The 23,919-nt window shown below is 47.2% G+C and overlaps 1 protein-coding gene across 3 annotated transcripts in view; it reads left to right on the top strand.

The window, feature by feature from the left end:
- The window catches only part of SIDT1 (SID1 transmembrane family member 1), a 63,003-nt gene that overhangs the window by 16,434 nt on the left and 22,650 nt on the right, over positions 1 to 23,919 (top strand). For all 3 annotated transcript variants that reach the window (XM_075197426.1, XM_075197427.1, XM_075197425.1), the window contains exons 3-15: positions 9,110 to 9,231; positions 10,589 to 10,759; positions 11,925 to 11,970; positions 12,437 to 12,538; positions 13,411 to 13,494; positions 14,520 to 14,613; positions 14,973 to 15,041; positions 15,152 to 15,245; positions 15,711 to 15,754; positions 15,998 to 16,069; positions 16,751 to 16,890; positions 17,896 to 17,969; positions 18,403 to 18,469. In XM_075197426.1, coding sequence (XP_075053527.1) covers positions 9,110 to 9,231; positions 10,589 to 10,759; positions 11,925 to 11,970; positions 12,437 to 12,538; positions 13,411 to 13,494; positions 14,520 to 14,613; positions 14,973 to 15,041; positions 15,152 to 15,245; positions 15,711 to 15,754; positions 15,998 to 16,069; positions 16,751 to 16,890; positions 17,896 to 17,969; positions 18,403 to 18,469 — 1,179 coding nt within the window. The remainder of the gene's footprint in view (positions 1 to 9,109; positions 9,232 to 10,588; positions 10,760 to 11,924; positions 11,971 to 12,436; positions 12,539 to 13,410; positions 13,495 to 14,519; positions 14,614 to 14,972; positions 15,042 to 15,151; positions 15,246 to 15,710; positions 15,755 to 15,997; positions 16,070 to 16,750; positions 16,891 to 17,895; positions 17,970 to 18,402; positions 18,470 to 23,919) is intronic.

Here is a 23,919-nt window from a genome sequence, read left to right as displayed (position 1 = left end):
TACAATGGGAGACAGCACAGTACAGTAAACACAGCAACTCAGTACGCTCAATGCACAGCTAGAGAGGGCGGGGAAGGGGGAGGGAGGATCCGAAAATGACGGGGCCCAAGAAGGGGGGCGTGGAAGACAGGGAGACCCCCAGGGGGGAGGAGGGAGCGAAAGTGGATGTGGGGTGGAGGACCTTTGAGGAGGAGGGCTAAGTAGCTGGAGAGCAGAGTTAGAAGTGGTGGAAACAGGAGGAGAGATGGCCCTGCTCAGAGGAGCGTACAATCTAAGGGGAGGGGTGGACAGACAGAGAGACGCAGGGGAGAGAGGGAGAGTAGGGGGACAGAGGCAGAAGATAAGGTAGGAAATTAAGTGGGAGACAGAAAGGCTTTAAGAAAAAGGTGGGTTTTTAGGGCCCGTTTGAAGCTGGATAGATTAGGGGAAGTTCTGATGGAGGGAGGGAGCTTGTTCCAGTGGAGGGGGGCAGCGCGGGTGAAGTCTTGGATACGCGCGTGGGAGGAGGTTATAAGGGGGGAAGAGAGGCGACGGTCAGAGGCAGAACGGAGAGGGCGGGATGGAGCATGAATAGAGAGGAGGGTGGAGATGTAGGGTGCAGTGGAGTTGGCGAGGGCCTTGTAGGTGAGTGTGAGGAGCTTAAAGAGGATTCTGAAGGGGAATGGGAGCCAGTGAAGGGCTAGGTAGAGGGGGGAGACAAAAGAGGAGCGGCGAGAGAGGAAAATAAGCCTAGCTGCAGCGTTAAGGACGGATCGAAGGGGATCGAGATGAGAGTGGGGGAGGCCAGTGAGGAGGAGGTTGCAGTAGTCCAGGCGGGAGATGATCAGAGAGTGGATAAGGCATTTGGTGGCATCTTGGGAGAGGAAGGGCCGGATGCGAGCGATGTTGCGCAGCTGGAAGCGGCAGGATTTAGCAAGAGAGAGGATGTGGGGGCCAAAGGAGAGAGAGGAGTCGAGGATGACACCAAGGCAGCGAAGTTGGGGGACAGGGGAGATAGAGGTGTTGTCGACAGTGATGGAGAGGTCAGAAGGGGATGGGGTATGAGAGGGAGGAAAAACTATGAGCTCAGTTTTGGCAAGGTTAAGTTTGAGGAATCGAGAGGACATCCAGGAGGAGATGGCAGAGAGGCAGGCGGACACCCTAGAGAGGAGGGAGGGAGAGAGATCAGGAGAGGAGAGGTATAGTTGAGTGTCGTCAGCGTAAAGGTGGTAGCTGAAGCCGAAGGAGCTGATGAGTTCACCCAGGGAGGAGGTGTATAGAGAGAAGAGTAAGGGTCCCAGAACAGAGCCCTGAGGGACCCCGACTGGAAGGGTGGATGGGGGGGAGAGAGACCCAGAGGTGGTGACAGAGAAGGAACGGTGAGTAAGGTAAGAGGTGAACCAGGACAGGACTGGGCCGGAGAGGCCGAAAGACTGGAGGGTGTGAAGGAGGAGGGGGTGGTCAACGGTGTCAAAGGCTGCAGAGAGGTCAAGGAGGATGAGAAGGGAGAAGTGGCCCCTGGCTTTTGCAGAGAGGAGGTCATTGGTGACTTTAGCCAGGGCAGTTTCAGTGGAGTGGAGGGGGCGGAAACCAGACTGGAGAGGATCAAGGAGGGAGTATTCAGAAAGGTAGGAGGTGAGACGGCTGCAGACGAGCCTCTCAAGAATTTTGGAGGCAAATGGGAGAAGAGATATGGGGCGATAGTTCGAGAGAGAAGTGGAGTCGAGATTAGGTTTCTTAAGAATGGGGGATACGAGAGCATGTTTGAAGGAGGAGGGGAAGATGCCAGTGGAGAGGGAGAGATTAAAGAGGTGAGCGAGGTGGGAGCAGGTGGTGGGGGAAAGGGAGCGAAGAAGGTGGGAGGGGATGGGATCCAGGGGGCAGGTAGTGGGGGGGGATGATAAAATGAGAGAGTGGACTTCCTCGCCGGTGGTGGGACGGAAGGAGTGGAGGGGAAGGTGGTTGGGGGGGGAGGACAGAAGAGTGGGAGGGGTGGAAGAGAGAGTGGAGGAGGAGATTTCAAGTCGGATGGCCTCGATTTTAGAGGAGAAGAAGGAGGCGAAATCAGAGGCAGTCAGGGAGGAGGGGGTGGGGGGAGGGGAGGGGGCCAGGAGAGTGCTAAAGGTGGCAAAGAGGCGGCGGGGGTTAGAGGACTGGGAAGAGATGAGGGATTTAAAGAAAGATTGTTTAGCGAGTGAGAGGGCAGAGCTGTAGGATGAAAGGATGAATTTAAAGTGGAGGAAGTCAGCCAGGGAGCGGGATTTTCTCCAGTGACGTTCGGCAGAACGGGAGCATTTTTGGAGGAAGCGGGTAAATTTGGAGTGCCAAGGTTGGGGTTTGGAGCAGCGGGGGTGGACGGAGTGGGCAGGGGCAACCGCGTCCAGAGCGGAGGTGAGGGTGTGATTGTAGAGGGAGACCGCCTGGTTGGGGCAGGCCTGGGAGGAAAGGGGAGAAAGGAGGGTATCGAGAGAGGAGGACAGAGAGGCAGGGTCAAGAGCATCGAGGTTGCGTATGGACAGAGTAGGTTTGGGCAGGGGGAGGGGAGCAGGAGAAGAGGAGAGAGAGAAGGAGAGGAGATGGTGGTCGGATAGAGGAAAGGGAGAGATGGAGAAGTCGGAGAGATTACATAGGTAGGAGAAGACAAGATCAAGGGAGTGACCAAGGCAGTGGGTAGAGGAGGAGGTCCATTGGGTGAGACCAAGGGAGGAAGAGAGGGTGAGCAGTTTGCTGGAAGCAGGGTAGGTGGGGTTGTCGATGGGGATATTAAAGTCACCGAGAATGATCGAGGGGAGATCGGAGGAGAGGTAGTGAGGAAGCCAGCTAGCAAAGTTGTCAAGGAAGAGGGAGGTGGGGCCAGGGGGGCGGTAGATGACAGTGACGCGGAGATGGATGGGGTAGAAGAGGCGGATGGAGTGAGCTTCAAAAGAGGAGAAGGAGAGGGAGGGTTCAGGGGGAATGACACGAAAAGTACAGGTGGAGGAGAGGAGGAGGCCAACTCCACCGCCAGGGCGGGCACCAGGCCTGGCGGAGTGGGTGAAGGAGAGGCCACCATAGGAGAGGGCAGCGGGGGAAGTAGTATCAGAATCGGAGAGCCAGGTTTCAGTAACGGCAAGAAGGTTAAAGGAGTTGGATAGAAAGAGGTCGTGGATAGCAGTCAGCTTGTTGCGGACGGATCTGGCATTCCAGAGGGCACAGAAGAAAGGGGGAGAGGAGAGGGGGGAAATGGGGATGAGGTTAGCAAGATGAGCAGCGCGCGGGGGATGGCGGGGAGGAACGGGAGAGGTAGGGCGGGGGGAGAGTATGGGTATGGAGTGAGAGCGGGGAGGCATAGTAGGGAGAGAGAGTAACAGAACAGTGAGATAGTGGGGACAGTGAAAAACAGGTAAGAACAAAGGCAGGAAGACAATGAAAAGGTGGAAGATAATAACGAATTAGGGCGTGGAGGGCATGGAACAACAGTACAGTGAGATAATAAGGACAATGAAGACAGGTAAGAATGATAGCAGAACAGTAAGATAATAAGGACAGCGGATAACAGGTAAGAATAAGCAGGGAGACAATAGCAAGATGGAGGACAATAACCAATTAGGGCGTGGAAGGCAAAGAATAATAGAAGGAGAGGTAATAAGGACAATGGAAATAGGCAAGAATAATAACAGGTAAAACTAGTTGCTGGTAAATATAAAATCAGGAAAAACAAGATAAAGGCATATAAATAGTAGAATAATAACAGGTAAAAAGTAGAAACTTGTAAATGTACAATCAGGAAAAACAAAATAATGGCATATAAAATAATGTTTTATATGCAGTTGATGCAGTTAAGCCAGGGATTCAGCAGGAGAAGGGTTAACTGACAAGCCGGGTCGGTACACAGTTGATCAGTTGCTGCAGATAAGCCAGGGATTCAGCAGGAGAAGGGTTAATTGACAAGCCGGGTCGGTACACAGTAGATCAGTTGGTGCAGATAAGCCAGGGATTCAGCAGGAGAAGGGTTAATTGACAAGCCGGGTCGGTACACAGTAGATCAGTTGATGCAGATAAGCCAGGGATTCAGCAGGAGAAGGGTTAATTGACAAGCCGGGTCGGTACACAGTAGATCAGTTGGTGCAGATAAGCCAGGGATTCAGCAGGAGAAGGGCCAATTGACAAGCCGGGTCGGTACACAGTAGATCAGTTGGTGCAGATAAGCCAGGGATTCAGCAGGAGAAGGGTTAATTGACAAGCCGGGTCGGTACACAGTAGATCAGTTGATGTAGATAAGCCAGGGATTCAGCAGGAGAAGGGTTAACTTAATAAAATTTAAGGTTTACAACAGGTTGAAAGAGACCTTTATATAGGATTCTCTATCAGGTCTCACATTACTGCACCTCGCAGTGCTCCCGAAAACTCCTTTTTCTTTTTCTGTTTAGGATCCCCTGTAATAGCCGGGGCCTCCTTCCATGTGGGTCTGCGCCCCGTGGCTGTGAGCGGCTCATCAGCGTTCCCATGGTGGTCCCCAAAACTCCAACCTATTGGTAGGGAAGTGTTCTCTCACCCAGGGCTGTGTATGGGAAGGTTAATGTACCTGCAGAGATCCACAGGGGAGGGGGTGTCACGGTGCGGAGACCCTCTTAAATAAACTTGTTACTTGTGATTCAATATATCAGTATTGGGGTTTGACAAATGTATCCTGTGATGTGGGAGGCAGAGAGGAATGTGACAAGATGGGATTTTTAAAAAAATCAGTAATAGTTTTTAAAATAAATATTTTTTAATCTGAGAAATTGAAAAAGAAACTGTCTATAATCTGATTTATTAGAGGTCCCAGCTGGCTGTGGTCCTCATACTGTTCTAACGCTGCTATATTCCAACCTGGCAGATTGGACGATAGAGTCTAACCTCTGTATTTGCCAGTGTATCCCAGTGTGTGGCAGCTGGGTGACGTGGCACGCCCGCTCCTAATCTCGTTGCTCTCCCTGGCCGGATGCCAGAGTGTGGGTTAATCATTGATTCCTTTGTAGTAGTAATATAACAATAGTACATCCTCGAGAGGTGTGAGTGGTGGGTGCAGGATTAAGGGGCAGGTACGTGGGTCCAACGCCAGCTCACAGTGGTCCCTGGTCTCTGTGCCGCTGACCCTGGGCACTGTACCTTGGCTGTGGGTTACTAGTACAGAGAGGAGCGGGTGACCTCTGTACAAGGAACGTGTGATAAATACTGTGCACACAAATGTAGGTACACAATAGAATGTATCAAAGCAACAGCAGCTGGTGTGAAGAATGTTCCCTCTAAGCTCTGGAAATGGAAGTGTTTAAATAATACACTGAGATCTCCTCTGTGTAGGGGGAGATCTGCATCGGGAATAGGCTGTTCAGTGCAACCCGCCACAACGGACACATTCACGGTTATTTGTCATGGTCATGTCCGGGCAACTCAGCTTTGGAACAAATACAGAAAAAAATAAAATTGACAGCGTTAATTCTCTATTAGGGATCTATTAAGCCAAAAATCTGCTGTTTCCTTCTTTCAATTTATAAAGGGGTTAAAGTAGGATCAGAGATCTCCTGTATAACCTGTGTAACCTGTTTAATGAGCCCTAGCATGATAAATACATTTTGTATCACTGCGATATGCAGCAATGATAACTAGATCTCCTTAGTTAGAGATCAGAGAATTTTACTAAAATATTACACATCACAAACTAAATTAGATTATTAATAAGATAGATCAGTATAGGTGTGCTATAACATGATAGTATGAATGGGACAACACTGTGACAAATGTATAAATCTGCTGTCATTGTAATTCTGAGTCACAGGTGGTTCTGAGTGATTTGTGTTTCCCCCTTTATCTCAGGTGTCCAAACCTGGCCGCACATAGAAGAATTTGACCTTCAAATAGCAACTGAAGTCCCCAAAAAATCAGAGTTCATTAAAAAGATCCATCATTAAGTTGGAAAGTGCAGTATAAGTAATGTCTTGTGGGCAGCACAGTGGCCTAGTGGTTAGCACTTCTGCCTCACAGCACTTGGGTCATGAATTCAATTCCCGACCATGACCTTATCTGTGTGGCGTTTGTATGTTCTCCCAGTGTTTGCGTGGGTTTCCTCCGGGTGCTCCGGTTTCCTCCCACACTCCAAAAACATACTGGTAGGTTAATTGGCTGCTATCAAAATTGGTGTGTGTGGGTGTGTGTGTGTTTAGACTGTAAGCTCCAATGGGGCAGGGACTGATGTGAGTGAGTTCTCTGTACAGCGCTGCGCAATTAGTGGCGCTATAGAAATAAACAATGATGATGATGAACTACAAGTCCCAGCGTGTCCGATTAGCCAATTCCACAGCAGTCTGCATGTCCCTGCTTTAACTATAGTATTTCCATCAGTGGGGTCACATATTGCTCTAGTTTGGACCAGTGGATTGTAAGCTCCTATGGTCAGTTTCCACAATGACTTCTTGTTTAGGTTGTGAGTTTTATTCGGATGTCTTCACACAGTTTTCTCTCCACATCCCCCACAGTTGTGGGGGCTTAATGCCTCATCGCTGGCCGGCAGCCATCCCTGATCAATATAAGCACTTACCCTGCAGGAAGCCTCTGTGTGATCTGAGGCCTCTCTTCTCATTATGAAGCAATTACCGCACTGGGGAACGGACGGGGGCATCTGCTGGCGTTGTCGGGGGTCTGGAGAGGATATGTTGTGTCAGAGAGAAGACTTATCAGTCTGCCAGGGGGAAATCCTGGCTCTACATTCAGCAGCACACATTAAAGACGTATGTATTGCATGCTGCAGAGCGGTCAGTATTGTTTCACCCTCATCTGAAGATTCTACAGGTTAAACACTAATGTAGTAAAGGGGTTCTCACCTCCAGTCCTCTAGTACCACCAACCGGTCATGTTCTCAGGATTTCTTTAATCATGCACAGGTGAGTTAATCTGTTTTACTGAGACAGTAATTATCCCACCTGATTCCACAGAAAGTAATCCTGAAAACATGACCTGTTGGTGATACTTGAGGAATAGAATTGAGAACCTCTGATGTAGAATAATGATTATCTGCACTCTGGCGCTGTCCAATACCTGGTGGAGCCACTGCCAGCAATGATCCCCTCGCTCCTACCAGCAGTGCGTTACTGACGCACAGCACGTGGACTGCAGAGCACATCAGGGGACCCTCCTCTCTCTCGCTGAGGCCGCTCTGTGTCAGACAGGCAGTATGTTATCCCATCGACCGCCACCACAGATATCGGGTGACAAAGTAATATTCCGCATTAATGTTTAACAGAGCTTATCCTTTAATGTCAGAACAGGTGTTTACTCAGAAAACCATTTAGAGATTGTTCACAGCACGCTGCCATAATTATGTGAAAGTCTGTCCCACAACCCAAATCACTAAAGGTCATTTGCAAACGTGCATGAGTGCAGTGCAAACTTTCTTTTGTGACATTATAAACCTACGTTTGTGTAAATGCATGGCTTTCTACAGATTAGTGGGCCAAGAGGGCTATGATTGCAGGATGCCACAGTCTGCAGGGGCTGATGGGACTAGCTGGAGGCGTTCACCTCTAAGTGTACTAGATACACAAGTGCCTTTAGTTTTGCACTTAAGTGGAAAATTAGATAAACAAACCTATCTCAAAATACCTGAGCAATAAAGAAATATACATATATATAAAGTACTGTATTTATTTCTGTCACACACTTCTGTGGCTTCAGCAACAAATGGTTAACCCCCATTAAATTGCCTGGTGAAATCTTATTAATAAGTAAGAAATTATGATTTGCCGTTTTGTCATTTCTGGGTCTAAATTATATTCGTTCTATTTTTTTTATTTTACTTCACTCGCTCAATTTACTAGAACAAGTGACATGACAGAGGCACGGTGCACACAGGTGTTGCGTTGCTTCCATCCACAAAATGGCCGCCACGATGCGTGAGGACAACAGGTCATCGTTAATAAAAATGTGATGACTTTTTAAAACAAAAAATTGTTGTTAATTTGAGACAAAAAGCATCAATACAAAACCCATTCTGTCCTAGCACAAGACATGTATTTATACGTTTTATTATTTTTGTCAGGAAATCTGATTATTTGTAGTGTCAGTGAAGACGTTATACCCACATGACTGAATTTCCCTCCACTATGGCTGCTGTTGTTGTCTTCTGCCCCCTCATCCTGTTGTCTCTGTCAGACATTAAGGGCTGATTGATGGCGGATGGGAGCGGTATCTGGATATCAGTAACAGAGGTTACCCTGGTAACTGGGGATGCCTGTTATCCACAGACCAGTTACCAGGATGTAGCCCTCGCTCTCATTAACTGTGTTTAACCTGAGCAGACTCTTATCTCCCAGATAATAACATTTTACCAGGAATCCTGTGTGACTGGTGCAGCCAGCAGGGTGCACTCGTCCTGCGGGCAAATATTAATTATGTAGACAATCGCTGTGACCCATTTACCCGGAATATTAAAACAAACTGTATTATGACAGGATTATAAATACTAACAGGACAATATATTTAATAACCAGATAGTTTTGTGCATTAATATTTGTAGCTACAAAATGGCACCTGACTCTGTTACTACTTTACTGTTATCTTGTTTGTGGTTAAAGTATTTTATATCCAATAGCATCATGCATTTATTATTTTATTTCTGTTTTTAATATTTATATTATATTTATATAGTGGCAGCATACTCCGTAGCGCATCACATTAGATAACACGAGACAGTGTAATTACATACAATGATATAAGAGGGTCCTGCTTACCCGCTTACAATCTGTATGGAGACTGGAGTTCAGTACATGAGGTGAAATACCAGATATTACATATACAGCCAGATTGTGATGGGTAAAAGATCTTAGTGAAGTTATATGATCCAGTCACGCAGCATTGTCCTGATTTACGTGGGACAGTCCTGATTTCAGTGGCAGCCTAGCGTTTCATGGGGCCAGTGTATGAACCATCGCTTTCTGCAGTATTAAGGACATACTTCCCTTTAGTCATTGCAGCTTTAAATTTTCCCAGCAAAGTCGCCGATTTCCGTCGACTTGCAGACAGCGATGGTTCATACATGTACCCCCAGGTGTACTAGGACAGGCGCTAAGGTCACAGGTCGCTGTCGGGTGTGTAATCTCCGGTCTCCTCTCTCTAGGTGGACGCTCTCCGTGTTTTCGTGATGTCTAATTCTGACGACATGGAGTTTCCCCTCCTGTTCGTGGTTCGTCAGCAGAAGGGGGTCCTCTCGTGGCAGGTCCCACTCGTCTTCCGGGGATAGTAAGTAATGTGTCCTCTGCTCATCTGCAGCTCTCTCTATTCATGATAAATGTCTGGGCCTCCTGTAATAACCACATGTTGTTCATTAGGTGGATTGTTTCCGCACACGTATGTAGTAAGCACTTGGGGGATGTATGATCTGGCTGGTGAGACTTAACATCCAAATAACCAGTCATCTGCCCATAACGGGCACGATTCATGTTATGTCCATTTGCGTAGCGTAATTAAATACCTGTCTGTATGCTCAGGACCAGCCTGATCAGATGCCCCAGCTACAGGGCAGGTGTAAGTATGACTGATAGTGATGACTGGCACGAGATCCTCTGTATTACATACTACATATATGTCGGCCATTAGATAGCACAGACCGTGTGTATGCGAGTAAGAGACACTATAGAAACACATTGTATGCACAGTGCACTTTAAAATCATCTTCATTTATGTATATGATGTAAGCAAAACTAAAAACATATATTTTTTAAATCCATTAGTTAATAATAATTATACTGATAAAAGTTAATTTATTTTATAATGTCAGTTTTCTATGTGCTCTGATGTGTCCTAGTAGTGAACAGTGTGAACTTGTGCGTGTCCTGCAGTCTGTTGTGTGTGTCTACGTACCAGGGGCGGATCTAGAAAACTGGTGTACCCGGGGCGATTTAGGGGGGGGGATTTAGGCTCCGCCCCTTTCTAACATCTTAGGCTGCCGACGGCTGCATACTATGTGCAGGTCCGTCCAGCCGTGACAGGCAGGGACAGTGTGCTGCCCGGCTGCTCTGATTGTGTTTTAAAACACAATCAGAGCAGCCGGTCACGGCTGGACGGACCTGCACATACTGTGCAGCCGTCGGCAGCAAGTGTCTGCTTGGGGGGGCCCCCCCCTGGATCCGCCACTGCTACGTACCACAAGTTTAGGCAGAGCGCACTTACACCCACATTCAATACTTACACCCACATTCAAATCAAAACGTCTTGAAATACGCTTAGATTTGAATACGGTCAGAACTAGGCACAAGGATCTGACCGTGTGTAATATTGTAAAATAGTCTGAAGGACATTTATAAAAACTGTTGTACTGTAAAAAAGGGGGTGTGGCCTATAGCAACCAATCAGATAGTCGTTTTCATACTCTAAGGTGTTTAGTAGGAGAATGACAGAATCTCATTGGGTGCTTGGGCAGCGCCTCTGGTCCTACGCAGCTGTCTGTGGTACAGTCTATATATTTGGAGCTACCGACTTATTCCCAGTGATGACTCTAACGACAGCAAGTTGCTTCTGGTACAAAGTGTATATTGTCATCACAATACAATAGACTTTAATATTCTAATGTGACTGTTTCTTCCCTTCACCTCCCCAGTTACCAGAGGACGTACACTTACCAGGACGTGAGCCGTACCCTCTGCCCCACTAACCCCGAGGGACAGACGCAGCCCGCAGAACAGTTCATGTACATAGATATTGCCTCCATGGCGCCCTCTAGTGTGCAGTACGAACTTATGGTCACCCGGCTTCTGGACTTCGAGCTGCAGTAAGTCCTCGTTGTGTGTGTCCGGCGCTCCTCAGTATTACAAGGAAGATTATTCTTGTTTTTTATGACGGGTAACATTTATCAGGATCAGACATCCTGAATACAGTACACGGAGATGAGCTGCAGTTAGCATGTAACACGGGGCATTACTGCTACACGTTACACGTCACACAAAGCATTACACACAATAGGAGGGCGAGGCGTACAATGTAAACACAGAAAATATACGACAAGGAGCCGAGAGATGTAATGTAACATTGAAGGAGCACGCGTGTAGTTGACTTCTACACACGCAGGAAACAGCCAACTTGTGGAGTGAACAATCCAATGACCAGCAAGGTGCGAGGTGCGAGGCACGAGGTGATGTCACTGGCGAATTACAGTATTGATGTGATCATTACTGGCCCAGTTCCTCTACCTACCTCTGCTTACTAGTGACGTGTTCTTTCTCATTGTCTGTGGTAGTTCCCCTATCCTCTCCATGTAGCCTGGTACAGTGAGCTGACGCTCTGCTCAGAGACCTCCTTCTATACCTGGCTTGTTTTATGTTTATGAAACAATAATATAAGTGATGGATAATAAATATCCTCCGTCACAAACATTGCTGCTAACAGACCAGTTTATTCATAGAAGTCAGTGAGTGTGGATGTGAGGGAGACACTGCAGAATGTGGCAGCATGTTGTGTGCAACTAATAAGAGTTCTGAGTACAGGGGGTGTACTGAACCCAAGATTCATTCACTGTGAGTGAATCAAATATTCTGGGTTTTTCGCCAGATTTGTGTCCATCTAAATCAGTTTAATTTAACCAATGAAAACCAAATCCGGACTTATTGCTACCAGGGGTCCAAGGCTTTACCCCAATATTGTCACTACCCTGTCTTACGAGACCATGACCTAACATTTCATTTCTCCTTCATCCCTTTCGTGTTTCCAAATGATTTCTAATCTCAGGGCTCAGCCACACAGTTTTTCGAGCTGTTTTCAGCCGGGAATTAGTGCAGCAGAAGGATAACCAGATCTGTGCGCTGTGATATTTCTAGTGTTTGGAACGTAGAACCCACTGATGTGGGCGGCCGCTCAGGGATACATGAGTAATCTTGTATATGATTTATTGCTGGATATTATGAATGTTGTTTTACTAATTCGCATCTCATTTCCTCCAGGACAAATGTTCCCTTCAATTTCAGCGCCTCCCCGTCCCAGCCTCAGGTATGACATTAATAATCGTGTCCTAAATAAAAGTCATTGATCCTCTGCACTCTCCAAAGACATATTAATGCTGCTCCTGCTACTTCAGGTCTGACTCTGTATTACCATCAGGGAATGTTAGATCCACATATTATATGTTACACCGAACTCACGGCAAGATCACCACTTCTGGCCAATCGTACACTAGATATAAACATGAATTCAGTCTGAATTATAACACTGCTGGGCTTTATAACTGGGCTGGGTCTTACAAGGTAAGTACTCCCCAATCAATGACACCCAGAGCATCACCTAATCGTGTCCTCTACACATTATCAGCGTCTTGTGTGTTTTCTGGGAGGACGAAGTGACAGCTTGTGGTGCTGGGTGTGTTGTCTACACAAATAGTGATACAGCCAAAGTGATACAAACCAAATACTCTTATGTACAGACCCTATTGAGGACCAATCTCTCCCCTTATTTGCAGTATTTCCTCTACACGTTCCCGGAAGAGGTGGATTCGGTGCTGGTCAAGGGGAGGTCGTTAGATGCCTATCCGTGTGCCGTGGTGTCTGCCCAGGATATCACAGTGAGTTACATACGTGATCAGCTGGAGGAGGAGGGGTACTGAGTATATAGGACACATACAATGAGATATATGAAGCAGAGTCCAGCCCTGTATGTATGTGACTGGGCCACGCAGCCACTACTGTGCCTGTACCGCGTGGGGTATGTTTTCTGCGTGACGTCTCAGATGAGCACATATATTGCAGTAAGCCCAGAATAAGGCTGGTTAGTGAGAGATCTGTCCTATGTCCGTCTTACAACACTGAGGCCATTTATGAAACTTGGTGCTCAGGCAGCTTCAAGAAAAGGTTTTGTAACCTATAGCAACCAATCATATTCCAGCTGTTACTGGTTGCTACTGGTTACAGCACCTATTTTGCACAGTTGCTTGGGCCCCAGTGCTCATTAATGCCCCAATATCAGCACCTAAAACCAATTCAGACTAAGGGGTAGATTTAATACATCTTCTAGAAAGGAAAAGTGGAGGTGTTGCCCATAGCAACCAATCAGATTCTAGCTATTATCTAGTACATTATAGGAAATGACAGCTAGAATCTGATTGGTTGCTATGGGCAACATCTCCACTTTTCCTCTCTAGAAGGTTTAGTACGTCTGCTCCTATCTGTCGATGCTTCATGTTCCCAACAAGTGTAAAATCTGGTTTCTCCCACACATGATACAGGGACAAAGCTGCACCAAGTAATTCTGGGAAGGGATATACAAATGACCACATTGTAGTGTATTATATATAATGCAGACTGCGTAAACTAGCTCTAGCCAATCTGTGGCACTACAAGTCCCAGCAAGCTGCCTGCCCATGATATAAACACCGCAGTCTTTACTGCATAGGAACAAAGCAGTGTTATACAGATCTCCGTCTTCTCTCCTGTTTAGTGTCCTGTGTACGATCTTGATCATAACGTGGAATTCAACGGCGTCTACCAGTCAATGACAAAGAATATCGCTATCACCATCCAGGTGAGTCCGGCCGCTCTCCCCTGTTATTCTCCTGTTGGTTACACCGAGGGGCCGTCCACATATATGGGTTTAGATTTTGTGCGTTCTTTAACTTTTGTATTTTTTTTAACACATTTAATTGTGATAACGTTCTGCGGTCCTGTGCTGCCGAATAACATTTCTTTTGTTTTGTTTTTTAAAAATTTAATTTAAACTGTTCGTCAACTCCTTAAAACTTACTGATATTTTGTGTTATTTTGTGTTACTGTAAAACCGCGCCCATTAGGACACATTCCCTCATCTACATTGTTAAGTGACAGAAGGGTGCACATGTTTATAGAATGTGATTGTCATGTAACGTTTAATGTCACCTCCTGATAAACGGGGATGATATTAGAATCTGATGTGAATTTTCGGCCTTGTACGATCTAAAGTCGTGGAGAACTGCTCCAGGCAGAGATAGACAACCTATGGCTCACATGACATGCTGGGATTTGTAGTTCCACACAGTCTGTAAGTGCAGCACTTCGGTCATAGGGTCCTATACCTGCTAATCCTGTCACCCTGAGCTGTATCTATGATAACACAACTCCAGGCAGCGGGGAATTAGTTTAAACAATTTTAATTTTACTGATGCAAATATATAAATGATAAATTAGTAATATTTACTATGTTGGTGGATCTGATGTGGATTAAACATTACAATATCTGTGTTTTAACGTGCGCACAGCTCGTATATATATAATTATTAATAGTACAGGATTAGAAGGGAACATTTCAGTTGGCGCCTCGGGTACCAGTATATGGAGGTACCCCAGGCTGTAAGCCGGGTACCCCAAGAGCCTGAGTCCTGATGATCAATGTCAGTAAAGATTTTCATTGTCTAAACCAAGGCACGTCCATATATATATATATATATATATATAACCCAGGACACATAGCTGCCCTAAGAACGATCCCAGACATAATAGTCCTGTGTCTGGAAGGACCGCCAGATCTGTGATCATGTCTTATTTACTCGCTGTGCTTCTTCTCTGCTGCATCAGAGGAAGGATTTCCCTAAAGGACAGTTTTACATCGTCTTTGTCATCAAACCTGAGGACTACACTTGTGGGGGATCCGTCCCGGAATCCGCATCAGGTAGGAGGCTGCACCCTGCTGGACAAAGTGTAGAACTGCAGCTACATTAATCTCTACAGTAATTACATTTCCTGCTCCGTCTTATGTTCCACTATCTCTGTTTTTTCAAGCATCATTTTTAAAGGGGAGAAATATTTAAAGCAGGTTAAATGTAGTTTTAAGAATTGAATATTAAATTGTTTTAGATGCAATAACAAATATTTTTTACATAAATGATGTCTACAGCACCCGCCGGTATATATTCTGGCCCCCCGTGACGCATTATACTCACATTTATTTATTATTGTCAGGCTGCACATTTGGTTTTGTTACTTAATGTTGTTTTGCATAAAACTGATATAATTTACCTAACGCTGTAGCCGGGGGCCACACCTGGAACCTGAAACGCGTGAAGCACATTGAAGTGACCGTCGTACCGTCTATAAAGAGTAAGTGTTGCAGACCGGAGACTGAATATCAGTTATATAATGTTATATAATGTGTAATAAAATAAATTCCAGAGCATTTCAACTGAAGAAGACATTATTTTGTTGTACAGACATGGTCTACATCCACGCCACGCTCCTGTGCTTTCTCTTCTTCCTCATCTTTTACCTGGGGGCGTTCCTGGTATTTTTCGTTCACCATTTCAGGTAGGTCCCCACAACCTTACCAGACAGCCAGCGCTATATAATATGGAGGCGCTATATAAATAAACTTATTTCTCTACCTGCACTGCGCCCTCTTCTGGTGACAATCTGCAGTACAAGTCTGGTGACTGAGAGCTCCGAAGGGTGACCTGTTAAACCAGTGATGAGCAACAGATGGCTCTAGGGCCACATGCGTCCCCCCCGAGCCTTCACCTGCGGCCCCAGCTCCTTCCTGCTCTATTGTCAGATGTGTGTAGCGTGTAATACTTGTATAATATACCTGCTGATCTGTTATATCAGATAGGTGTCTCTTTCATTAGTTAAATGTATTATTTTACCTTGTTACTGAGATTAGGGGTGATGTGTGGCCCTTTTGAAGGTTACAGAGAAGCCCATGTGGCCCCTGAAAGAGTACCAGGTGGTCGATCACTCACAGTGCTCCGAACTAATGATATGATCCTCTTGCAGGTTGCAGAAGAGGGGTTTGAATATTAATGGCAGCCCAGATGAAGGTAAGACCAGGTTATCTCATTACCTGAATGTTGTCTTCTCCAGTGTAACATTGTATCACATGTAGTCTCAGTGTGAATCAGACAGTCATACATTATGAACACGCTCGGTATCATGTCTGCATGTAATGCTCAGACCGTATCCTGTAGCTCAGGGGACGCAGTTCTTTTGAGGAGTGGGTGAGATCCGTCCTGTTACAACGCTGCTGCCATGAGGGTGTTGAGCATGTTGTCTTTATATTACAGGAGAGGGCACAGTGGCGGCTTCACACCCCATTACAACCAGGACCCCTGAAGGCAGCAGCTACGGAGCTATAGGTAAGATTGGCAGCACCCCAATCACCACGTTCCCCAGTAGCTGTGAGCTCTGAACATCAATCATTGTTAGACGCCAGGCACTACATGGCTTACTAGAACCAGTTAGGCAAAGTCTTCACCTAGAGCGTCAGAAGCCGTTCCCGCACTTTATGTTCACAGGGACCTGGGTGCCCCCAGGGCTTGCAGAAGTATTTGCTGGCTCTGTATACAGGAGACTAGTATGACTGATAGCCAGATTTCCAGTGTAGCAGATGCAATGGTGGATACACAATGTCCCTGATGACAAAGGGATAGATCCAGGTAGGACATACACACAAAAGAGCCTTTAATCAGACTCTAGACTATATAAAAAACTAACCAAGGGCGTGATAATGATATAGGATGATAATTACATTTTTAACACGCGTGATAATATTCCGCACAGTTTTGATCAGATTATTAGACATTGCGCTAGTTGTGAGCTACATACATATAAAGTATAAAGACGTGTGATCATAGTATAATTCATTGTTTTACCATTAGTCTCATTCTCCATCTGCCACAAGAAGGACCGGGAGAGGTGTCGATAATTACACACATGTGCTTTACGCCCTGCCTCCCATACATACATGTAAATTAAACAACTAGTTCATTGGGAGATATCCTTCCTTCTATAACATACACTTACCGCCCTCTCCCCAGATGAGTCCCGGCAGCGGTCAGGACGACCTCCTCCGCCGATCCCTCGTCCTCGGGTTTATTCCGATAGTTCGGTGGATGAGGAGAGTGACTTTGATGGAATACCAGAGATGGAGAGTGACAAGAACGTCATCCGAGCAAAGGTTTCAGCCCCACACGCTGCTCATATACTGCACATACACTGCACATACTGTATACTGCACATACACTACACATATACTGTACATATACTGTACATACACTACACATATACTGTACATACACTGTACATACACTACACATACACTGTACATATACTGTACATATACTGTACATACACTACACATATACTGTACATATACTGCACATACACTACACATATACTGTACATACACTGTACATACACTACACATACACTGTACATATACTGTACATATACTGTACATACACTACACATATACTGTACATACACTACACATATACTGTACATACACTGTACATACACTACACATATACTGTACATATACTGTACATATACTGTACATACACTACACATATACTGTACATACACTGTACATACACTACACATATACTGTACATATACTGTACATACACTGTACATACACTGTACATACACTACACATATACTGTACATACACTACACATACACTGTACATACACTGTACATACGCTACACATACACTGTACATATACTGTACATACGCTACACATACACTGTACATACACTACACATATACTGTACACATACTGTACATACACTGCATATATACTACACATACTGTACATACACTGTACATACACTACACATATACTGTACATATACTGTACATACACTGCATATATACTACACATATACTGTACATACACTACACATATACTGTACATACACTGTACATACACTACACATACACTGCATATATACTGCATATACCGTATACCGCACATACCGCACATACACTGCACATACACTGCATATACCGCACATACACTACACATACACTGCATATACCGCACATACACTGCATATACCATATACCGCACATACACTGCATATACCATATACCGCACATACTGCACACACAGCACATACCGTATACCGCACATACACACACATCATTACCCGCTCTCCTCTGATTGGTCCTCTCTAGACTTTTCTGTACGTATCTGACCTGTCAGTGAAGGACCGGAGGACCATTAGTAAGAAGTACAAGATATACTTCTGGTGAGTATTAAACATCCGATAATTAATATATTTACTAAGGAGGGAGCGCTAATCCCCCACAACTGGCAGGAAGAAGAGATTATGGAATCTGATCTGCTCATTAGATACCTGTCACCTCCCCACACACATCACCAATTGCTGCTTATGGGACCCCCGTGCGTGGTTCTGCTGTTGTGAGAATTGGCGGTTTATTGTACCGAATTAATCTGGTTCTTCCTGTCTGTGAGCCAGACAATCTCCTCCGCTACACAGAAAATAATTCTATATAACAACTTTTTTATTTTTTTTAATCTATAGATAAAATTCTGGTGGAAACTGCTCGTTATCACTTAAGTAACTTCCTGTAGAGATACGTGTATTGTTTTCTATAGTAGGAATTCACAGCATCGGTTGTAATAAGTTTGGGTCACTGACTCCCCCTCTTCTCCCGCAGGAATATAATCACCATCGCCGTGTTCTACGCACTGCCAGTCATACAGCTCGTCATCACCTACCAAACGGTATGTATCACTCCGTCCCCGCTGTCGCTTCCGGTAACGAGATATAATGTGCTCATTAATGGGTATTAAGCCCTATATAAGGTTTTTCAATCTTAGCAGATAGACACAGATATTAAAGGACTGGGAGCCAATCAGGTTGTCAGAACAAAGTTCAAGCAAAATACAAACGATTTCATGCTCCAGTGTCAGGATTTAGTGTTTTTTTGTATGTACAGGTTTGGTGCAATCACTTAATACAATAATATTATCTGTCATGTGTTTGGTGTTGTTACAAACTTAGCAGGTGAAGAGTCGCACACGCTAAACCTGATCAGGCAGAGAATAGTCAGACGTGCTGGGATCTGGTGCACGGGTGATCAGGCAGAGGATAGTCAAACGTGCTGGGATCTGGTGCACGGGTGATCAGGCAGAGAATAGTCAGACGTGCTGGGATCTGGTACACGGGTGATCAGGCAGAGAATAGTCAGACGTGCTGGGATCTGGTACACGGGTGATCAGGCAGAGAATAGTCAGACATGTTGGGATCTGGTACACGGGTGATCAGGCAGAGAATAGTCAGAGAGGCTGGGATCTGGTACACGGGTGATCAGTCAGAGAATAGTCAGACGTGCTGGAATCTGGTGCACGGGTGATCAGGCTGAGGATAGTCAGACGTGCTGGGATCTGGTACACGGGTGATCAGGCAGAGAATAGTCAGACGTGCTGGGATCTGGTGCACGGGTGATCAGGCAGAGAATAGTCAGACATGTTGGGATCTGGTACACGGTTGATCAGGCAGAGAATAGTCAGACGTGCTGGGATCTGGTACACCAGTGATCAGGCAGAGAATAGTCAGACATGCTGGGATCTGGTGCACGGGTGATCAGGCAGAGAATAGTCAGACGTGCTGGGATCTGGTGCACGGGTGATCAGGCTGAGGATAGTCAGACGTGCTGGGATCTGGTACATGGGTGATCAGGCAGAGAATAGTAAGACGTGCTGGGATCTAGTGCACGGGTGATCAGGCTGAGGATAGTCAGACGTGCTGGGATCTGGTACATGGGTGATCAGGCAGAGAATAGTCAGAGAGGCTGGGATCTGGTACACGGGTGATCAGGCAGAGAATAGTCAGACGTGCTGGGATCTGGTACACCGGTGATCAGGCAGAGAATAGTCAGACATGTTGGGATCTGGTACACGGTTGATCAGGCAGAGAATAGTCAGACGTGCTGGGATCTGGTACACGGGTGATCAGGCAGAGAATAGTCAGACATGTTGGGATCTGGTGCATGGGTGATCAGGCAGAGAATAGTCAGACGTGCTGGGATCTGGTACACGGGTGATCAGGCTGAGGATAGTCAGACGTGCTGGGATCTGGTACATGGGTGATCAGGCAGAGAATAGTAAGACGTGCTGGGATCTGGTACACGGGTGATCAGGCAGAGAATAGTCAGACGTGCTGGGATCTGGTACACGGGTGATCAGGCAGAGAATAGTAAGACGTGCTGGGATATGGTACATGGGTGATCAGGCAGAGAATAGTCAGACGTGCTGGGATCTGGTACACCGGTGATCAGGCAGAGAATAGTCAGACATGCTGGGATCTGGTGCACGGGTGATCAGGCAGAGAATAGTCAGACGTGCTGGGATCTGGTACACGGGTGATCAGGCAGAGAATAGTCAGACGTGCTGGGATATGGTACATGGGTGATCAGGCAGAGAATAGTCAGACATGCTGGGATCTGGTGCACGGGTGATCAGGCAGAGAATAGTCAGACATGCTGGGATCTGGTACACGGGTGATCAGGCAGAGAATAGTCAGACATGTTGGGATCTGGTACACGGGTGATCAGACAGAGAATAGTCAGACGTGCTGGGATCTGGTGCACGGGTGATCAGGCAGAGAATAGTCAGACGTGCTGGGATCTGGTACACGGGTGATCAGGCAGAGAATAGTCAGACGTGCTGGGATCTGGTACACGGGTGATCAGGCAGAGAATAGTAAGACGTGCTGGGATCTAGTACACAGGTGATCAGGCAGAGGATAGGCAGACGTGCTGGGATCTGGTACACGGGTGATCAGGCAGAGAATAGTCAGACGTGCTGGGATCTGGTACACGGGTGATCAGGCAGAGAATAGTCAGAGAGGCTGGGATCTGGTACACGGGTGATCAGGCAGAGAATAGTCAGACGTGCTGGGATCTGGTACACGGGTGATCAGGCAGAGAATAGTCAGACGTGCTGGGATCTGGTACAACAGTGATCAGGCAGAGAATAGTCAGACATGCTGGGATCTGGTGCACGGGTGATCAGGCAGAGAATAGTCAGACGTGCTGGGATCTGGTGCACGGGTGATCAGGCAGAGAATAGTCAGACATGTTGGGATCTGGTACACGGGTGATCAGGCTGAGGATAGTCAGACGTGCTGGGATCTGGTACATGGGTGATCAGGCAGAGAATAGTCAGACGTGCTGGGATCTGGTACACGGGTGATCAGGCAGAGAATAGTAAGACGTGCTGGGATCTAGTACACGGGTGATCAGGCAGAGAATAGTCAGACGTGCTGGGATCTGGTGCACGGGTGATCAGGCAGAGAATAGTCAGACGTGCTGGGATCTGGTGCACGGGTGATCAGGCTGAGGATAGTCAGACGTGCTGGGATCTGGTACATGGGTGATCAGGCAGAGAATAGTCAGACGTGCTGGGATCTGGTACACGGGTGATCAGGCAGAGAATAGTCAGACGTGCTGGGATCTGGTGCACGGGTGATCAGGCAGAGAATAGTCAGACATGTTGGGATCTGGTACACGGGTGATCAGGCTGAGGATAGTCAGACGTGCTGGGATCTGGTACATGGGTGATCAGGCAGAGAATAGTCAGACGTGCTGGGATCTGGTACACGGGTGATCAGGCAGAGAATAGTAAGACGTGCTGGGATCTAGTACACGGGTGATCAGGCAGAGAATAGTCAGACGTGCTGGGATCTAGTGCACGGGTGATCAGGCAGAGAACAGTCAGACATGCTGGGATCTGGTGCACGGGTGATCAGGCAGAGAATAGTCAGACATGTTGGGATCTGGTACACGGTTGATCAGGCAGAGAATAGTCAGAGAGGCTGGGATCTGGTACACGGGTGATCAGGCAGAGAATAGTCAGAGAGGCTGGGATCTGGTACACGGGTGATCAGGCAGAGAATAGTCAGACGTGCTGGGATCTGGTACACGGGTGATCAGGCAGAGAATAGTCAGACGTGCTGGGATCTGGTACACAGGTGATCAGGCAGAGAATAGTCAGACGTGCTGGGATCTGGTACACGGGTGATCAGGCAGAGAATAGTCAGACGTGCTGGGATCTGGTACACGGGTGATCAGGCAGAGAATAGTCAGACGTGCTGGGATCTAGTACACGGGTGATCAGGCAGAGAATAGTCAGACGTGCTGGGATCTGGTACACGGGTGATCAGGCAGAGGATAGTCAGACGTGCTGGGATCTGGTACACGGGTGATCAGGCAGAGAATAGTAAGACGTGCTGGGATCTGGTACACGGGTGATCAGGCAGAGAATAGTCAGACGTGCTGGGATCTGGTACACGGGTGATCAGGCAGAGAATAGTCAGACGTGCTGGGATCTGGTACACGGGTGATCAGGCAGAGAATAGTAAGACGTGCTGGGATCTGGTACACCAGTGATCAGGCAGAGAATAGTCAGACGTGCTGGGATCTGGTACACGGGTTATCAGGCAGAGAATAGTCAGACGTGCTGGGATCTGGTACACGGGTGATCAGGCAGAGAATAGTCAGACGTGCTGGGATCTGGTACACGGGTGATCAGGCAGAGGATAGTCAGACGTGCTGGGATCTAGTACACGGGTGATCAGGCAGAGAATAGTCAGACGTGCTGGGATCTGGTACACGGGTGATCAGGCAGAGAATAGTCAGACGTGCTGGGATCTGGTACACGGGTGATCAGGCAGAGGATAGTCAGACGTGCTGGGATCTGGTACACGGGTGATCAGGCAGAGGATAGTCAGACGTGCTGGGATCTGGTGCACGGGTGATCAGGCAGAGAATAGTCAGACGTGCTGGGATCTAGTACACGGGTGATCAGGTAGAGAATAGTCAGACGTGCTGGGATCTGGTACATGGGTGATCAGGCAGAGAATAGTCAGACGTGCTGGGATCTGGTACACGGGTGATCAGACAGAGAATAGTCAGACGTGCTGGGATCTGGTGCACGGGTGATCAGGCAGAGAATAGTCAGACGTGCTGGGATCTGGTACACGGGTGATCAGGCAGAGAATAGTCAGACGTGCTGGGATCTGGTACACGGGTGATCAGGCAGAGAATAGTAAGACGTGCTGGGATCTAGTACACAGGTGATCAGGCAGAGGATAGGCAGACGTGCTGGGATCTGGTACACGGGTGATCAGGCAGAGAATAGTCAGACGTGCTGGGATCTGGTACACGGGTGATCAGGCAGAGAATAGTCAGAGAGGCTGGGATCTGGTACACGGGTGATCAGGCAGAGAATAGTCAGACGTGCTGGGATCTGGTACACGGGTGATCAGGCAGAGAATAGTCAGACGTGCTGGGATCTGGTACAACAGTGATCAGGCAGAGAATAGTCAGACATGCTGGGATCTGGTGCACGGGTGATCAGGCAGAGAATAGTCAGACGTGCTGGGATCTGGTGCACGGGTGATCAGGCAGAGAATAGTCAGACATGTTGGGATCTGGTACACGGGTGATCAGGCTGAGGATAGTCAGACGTGCTGGGATCTGGTACATGGGTGATCAGGCAGAGAATAGTCAGACGTGCTGGGATCTGGTACACGGGTGATCAGGCAGAGAATAGTAAGACGTGCTGGGATCTAGTACACGGGTGATCAGGCAGAGAATAGTCAGACGTGCTGGGATCTGGTGCACGGGTGATCAGGCAGAGAATAGTCAGACGTGCTGGGATCTGGTGCACGGGTGATCAGGCTGAGGATAGTCAGACGTGCTGGGATCTGGTACATGGGTGATCAGGCAGAGAATAGTCAGACGTGCTGGGATCTGGTACACGGGTGATCAGGCAGAGAATAGTCAGACGTGCTGGGATCTGGTGCACGGGTGATCAGGCAGAGAATAGTCAGACATGTTGGGATCTGGTACACGGGTGATCAGGCTGAGGATAGTCAGACGTGCTGGGATCTGGTACATGGGTGATCAGGCAGAGAATAGTCAGACGTGCTGGGATCTGGTACACGGGTGATCAGGCAGAGAATAGTAAGACGTGCTGGGATCTAGTACACGGGTGATCAGGCAGAGAATAGTCAGACGTGCTGGGATCTAGTGCACGGGTGATCAGGCAGAGAACAGTCAGACATGCTGGGATCTGGTGCACGGGTGATCAGGCAGAGAATAGTCAGACATGTTGGGATCTGGTACACGGTTGATCAGGCAGAGAATAGTCAGAGAGGCTGGGATCTG

This window comes from Mixophyes fleayi, chromosome 2 (genome assembly GCF_038048845.1).
Source record: "Mixophyes fleayi isolate aMixFle1 chromosome 2, aMixFle1.hap1, whole genome shotgun sequence".
NCBI lineage: Eukaryota > Metazoa > Chordata > Amphibia > Anura > Limnodynastidae > Mixophyes > Mixophyes fleayi.
Note: the sequence above shows the minus strand (reverse complement) of the source record. Positions and strands in the feature narration are given on the sequence as shown.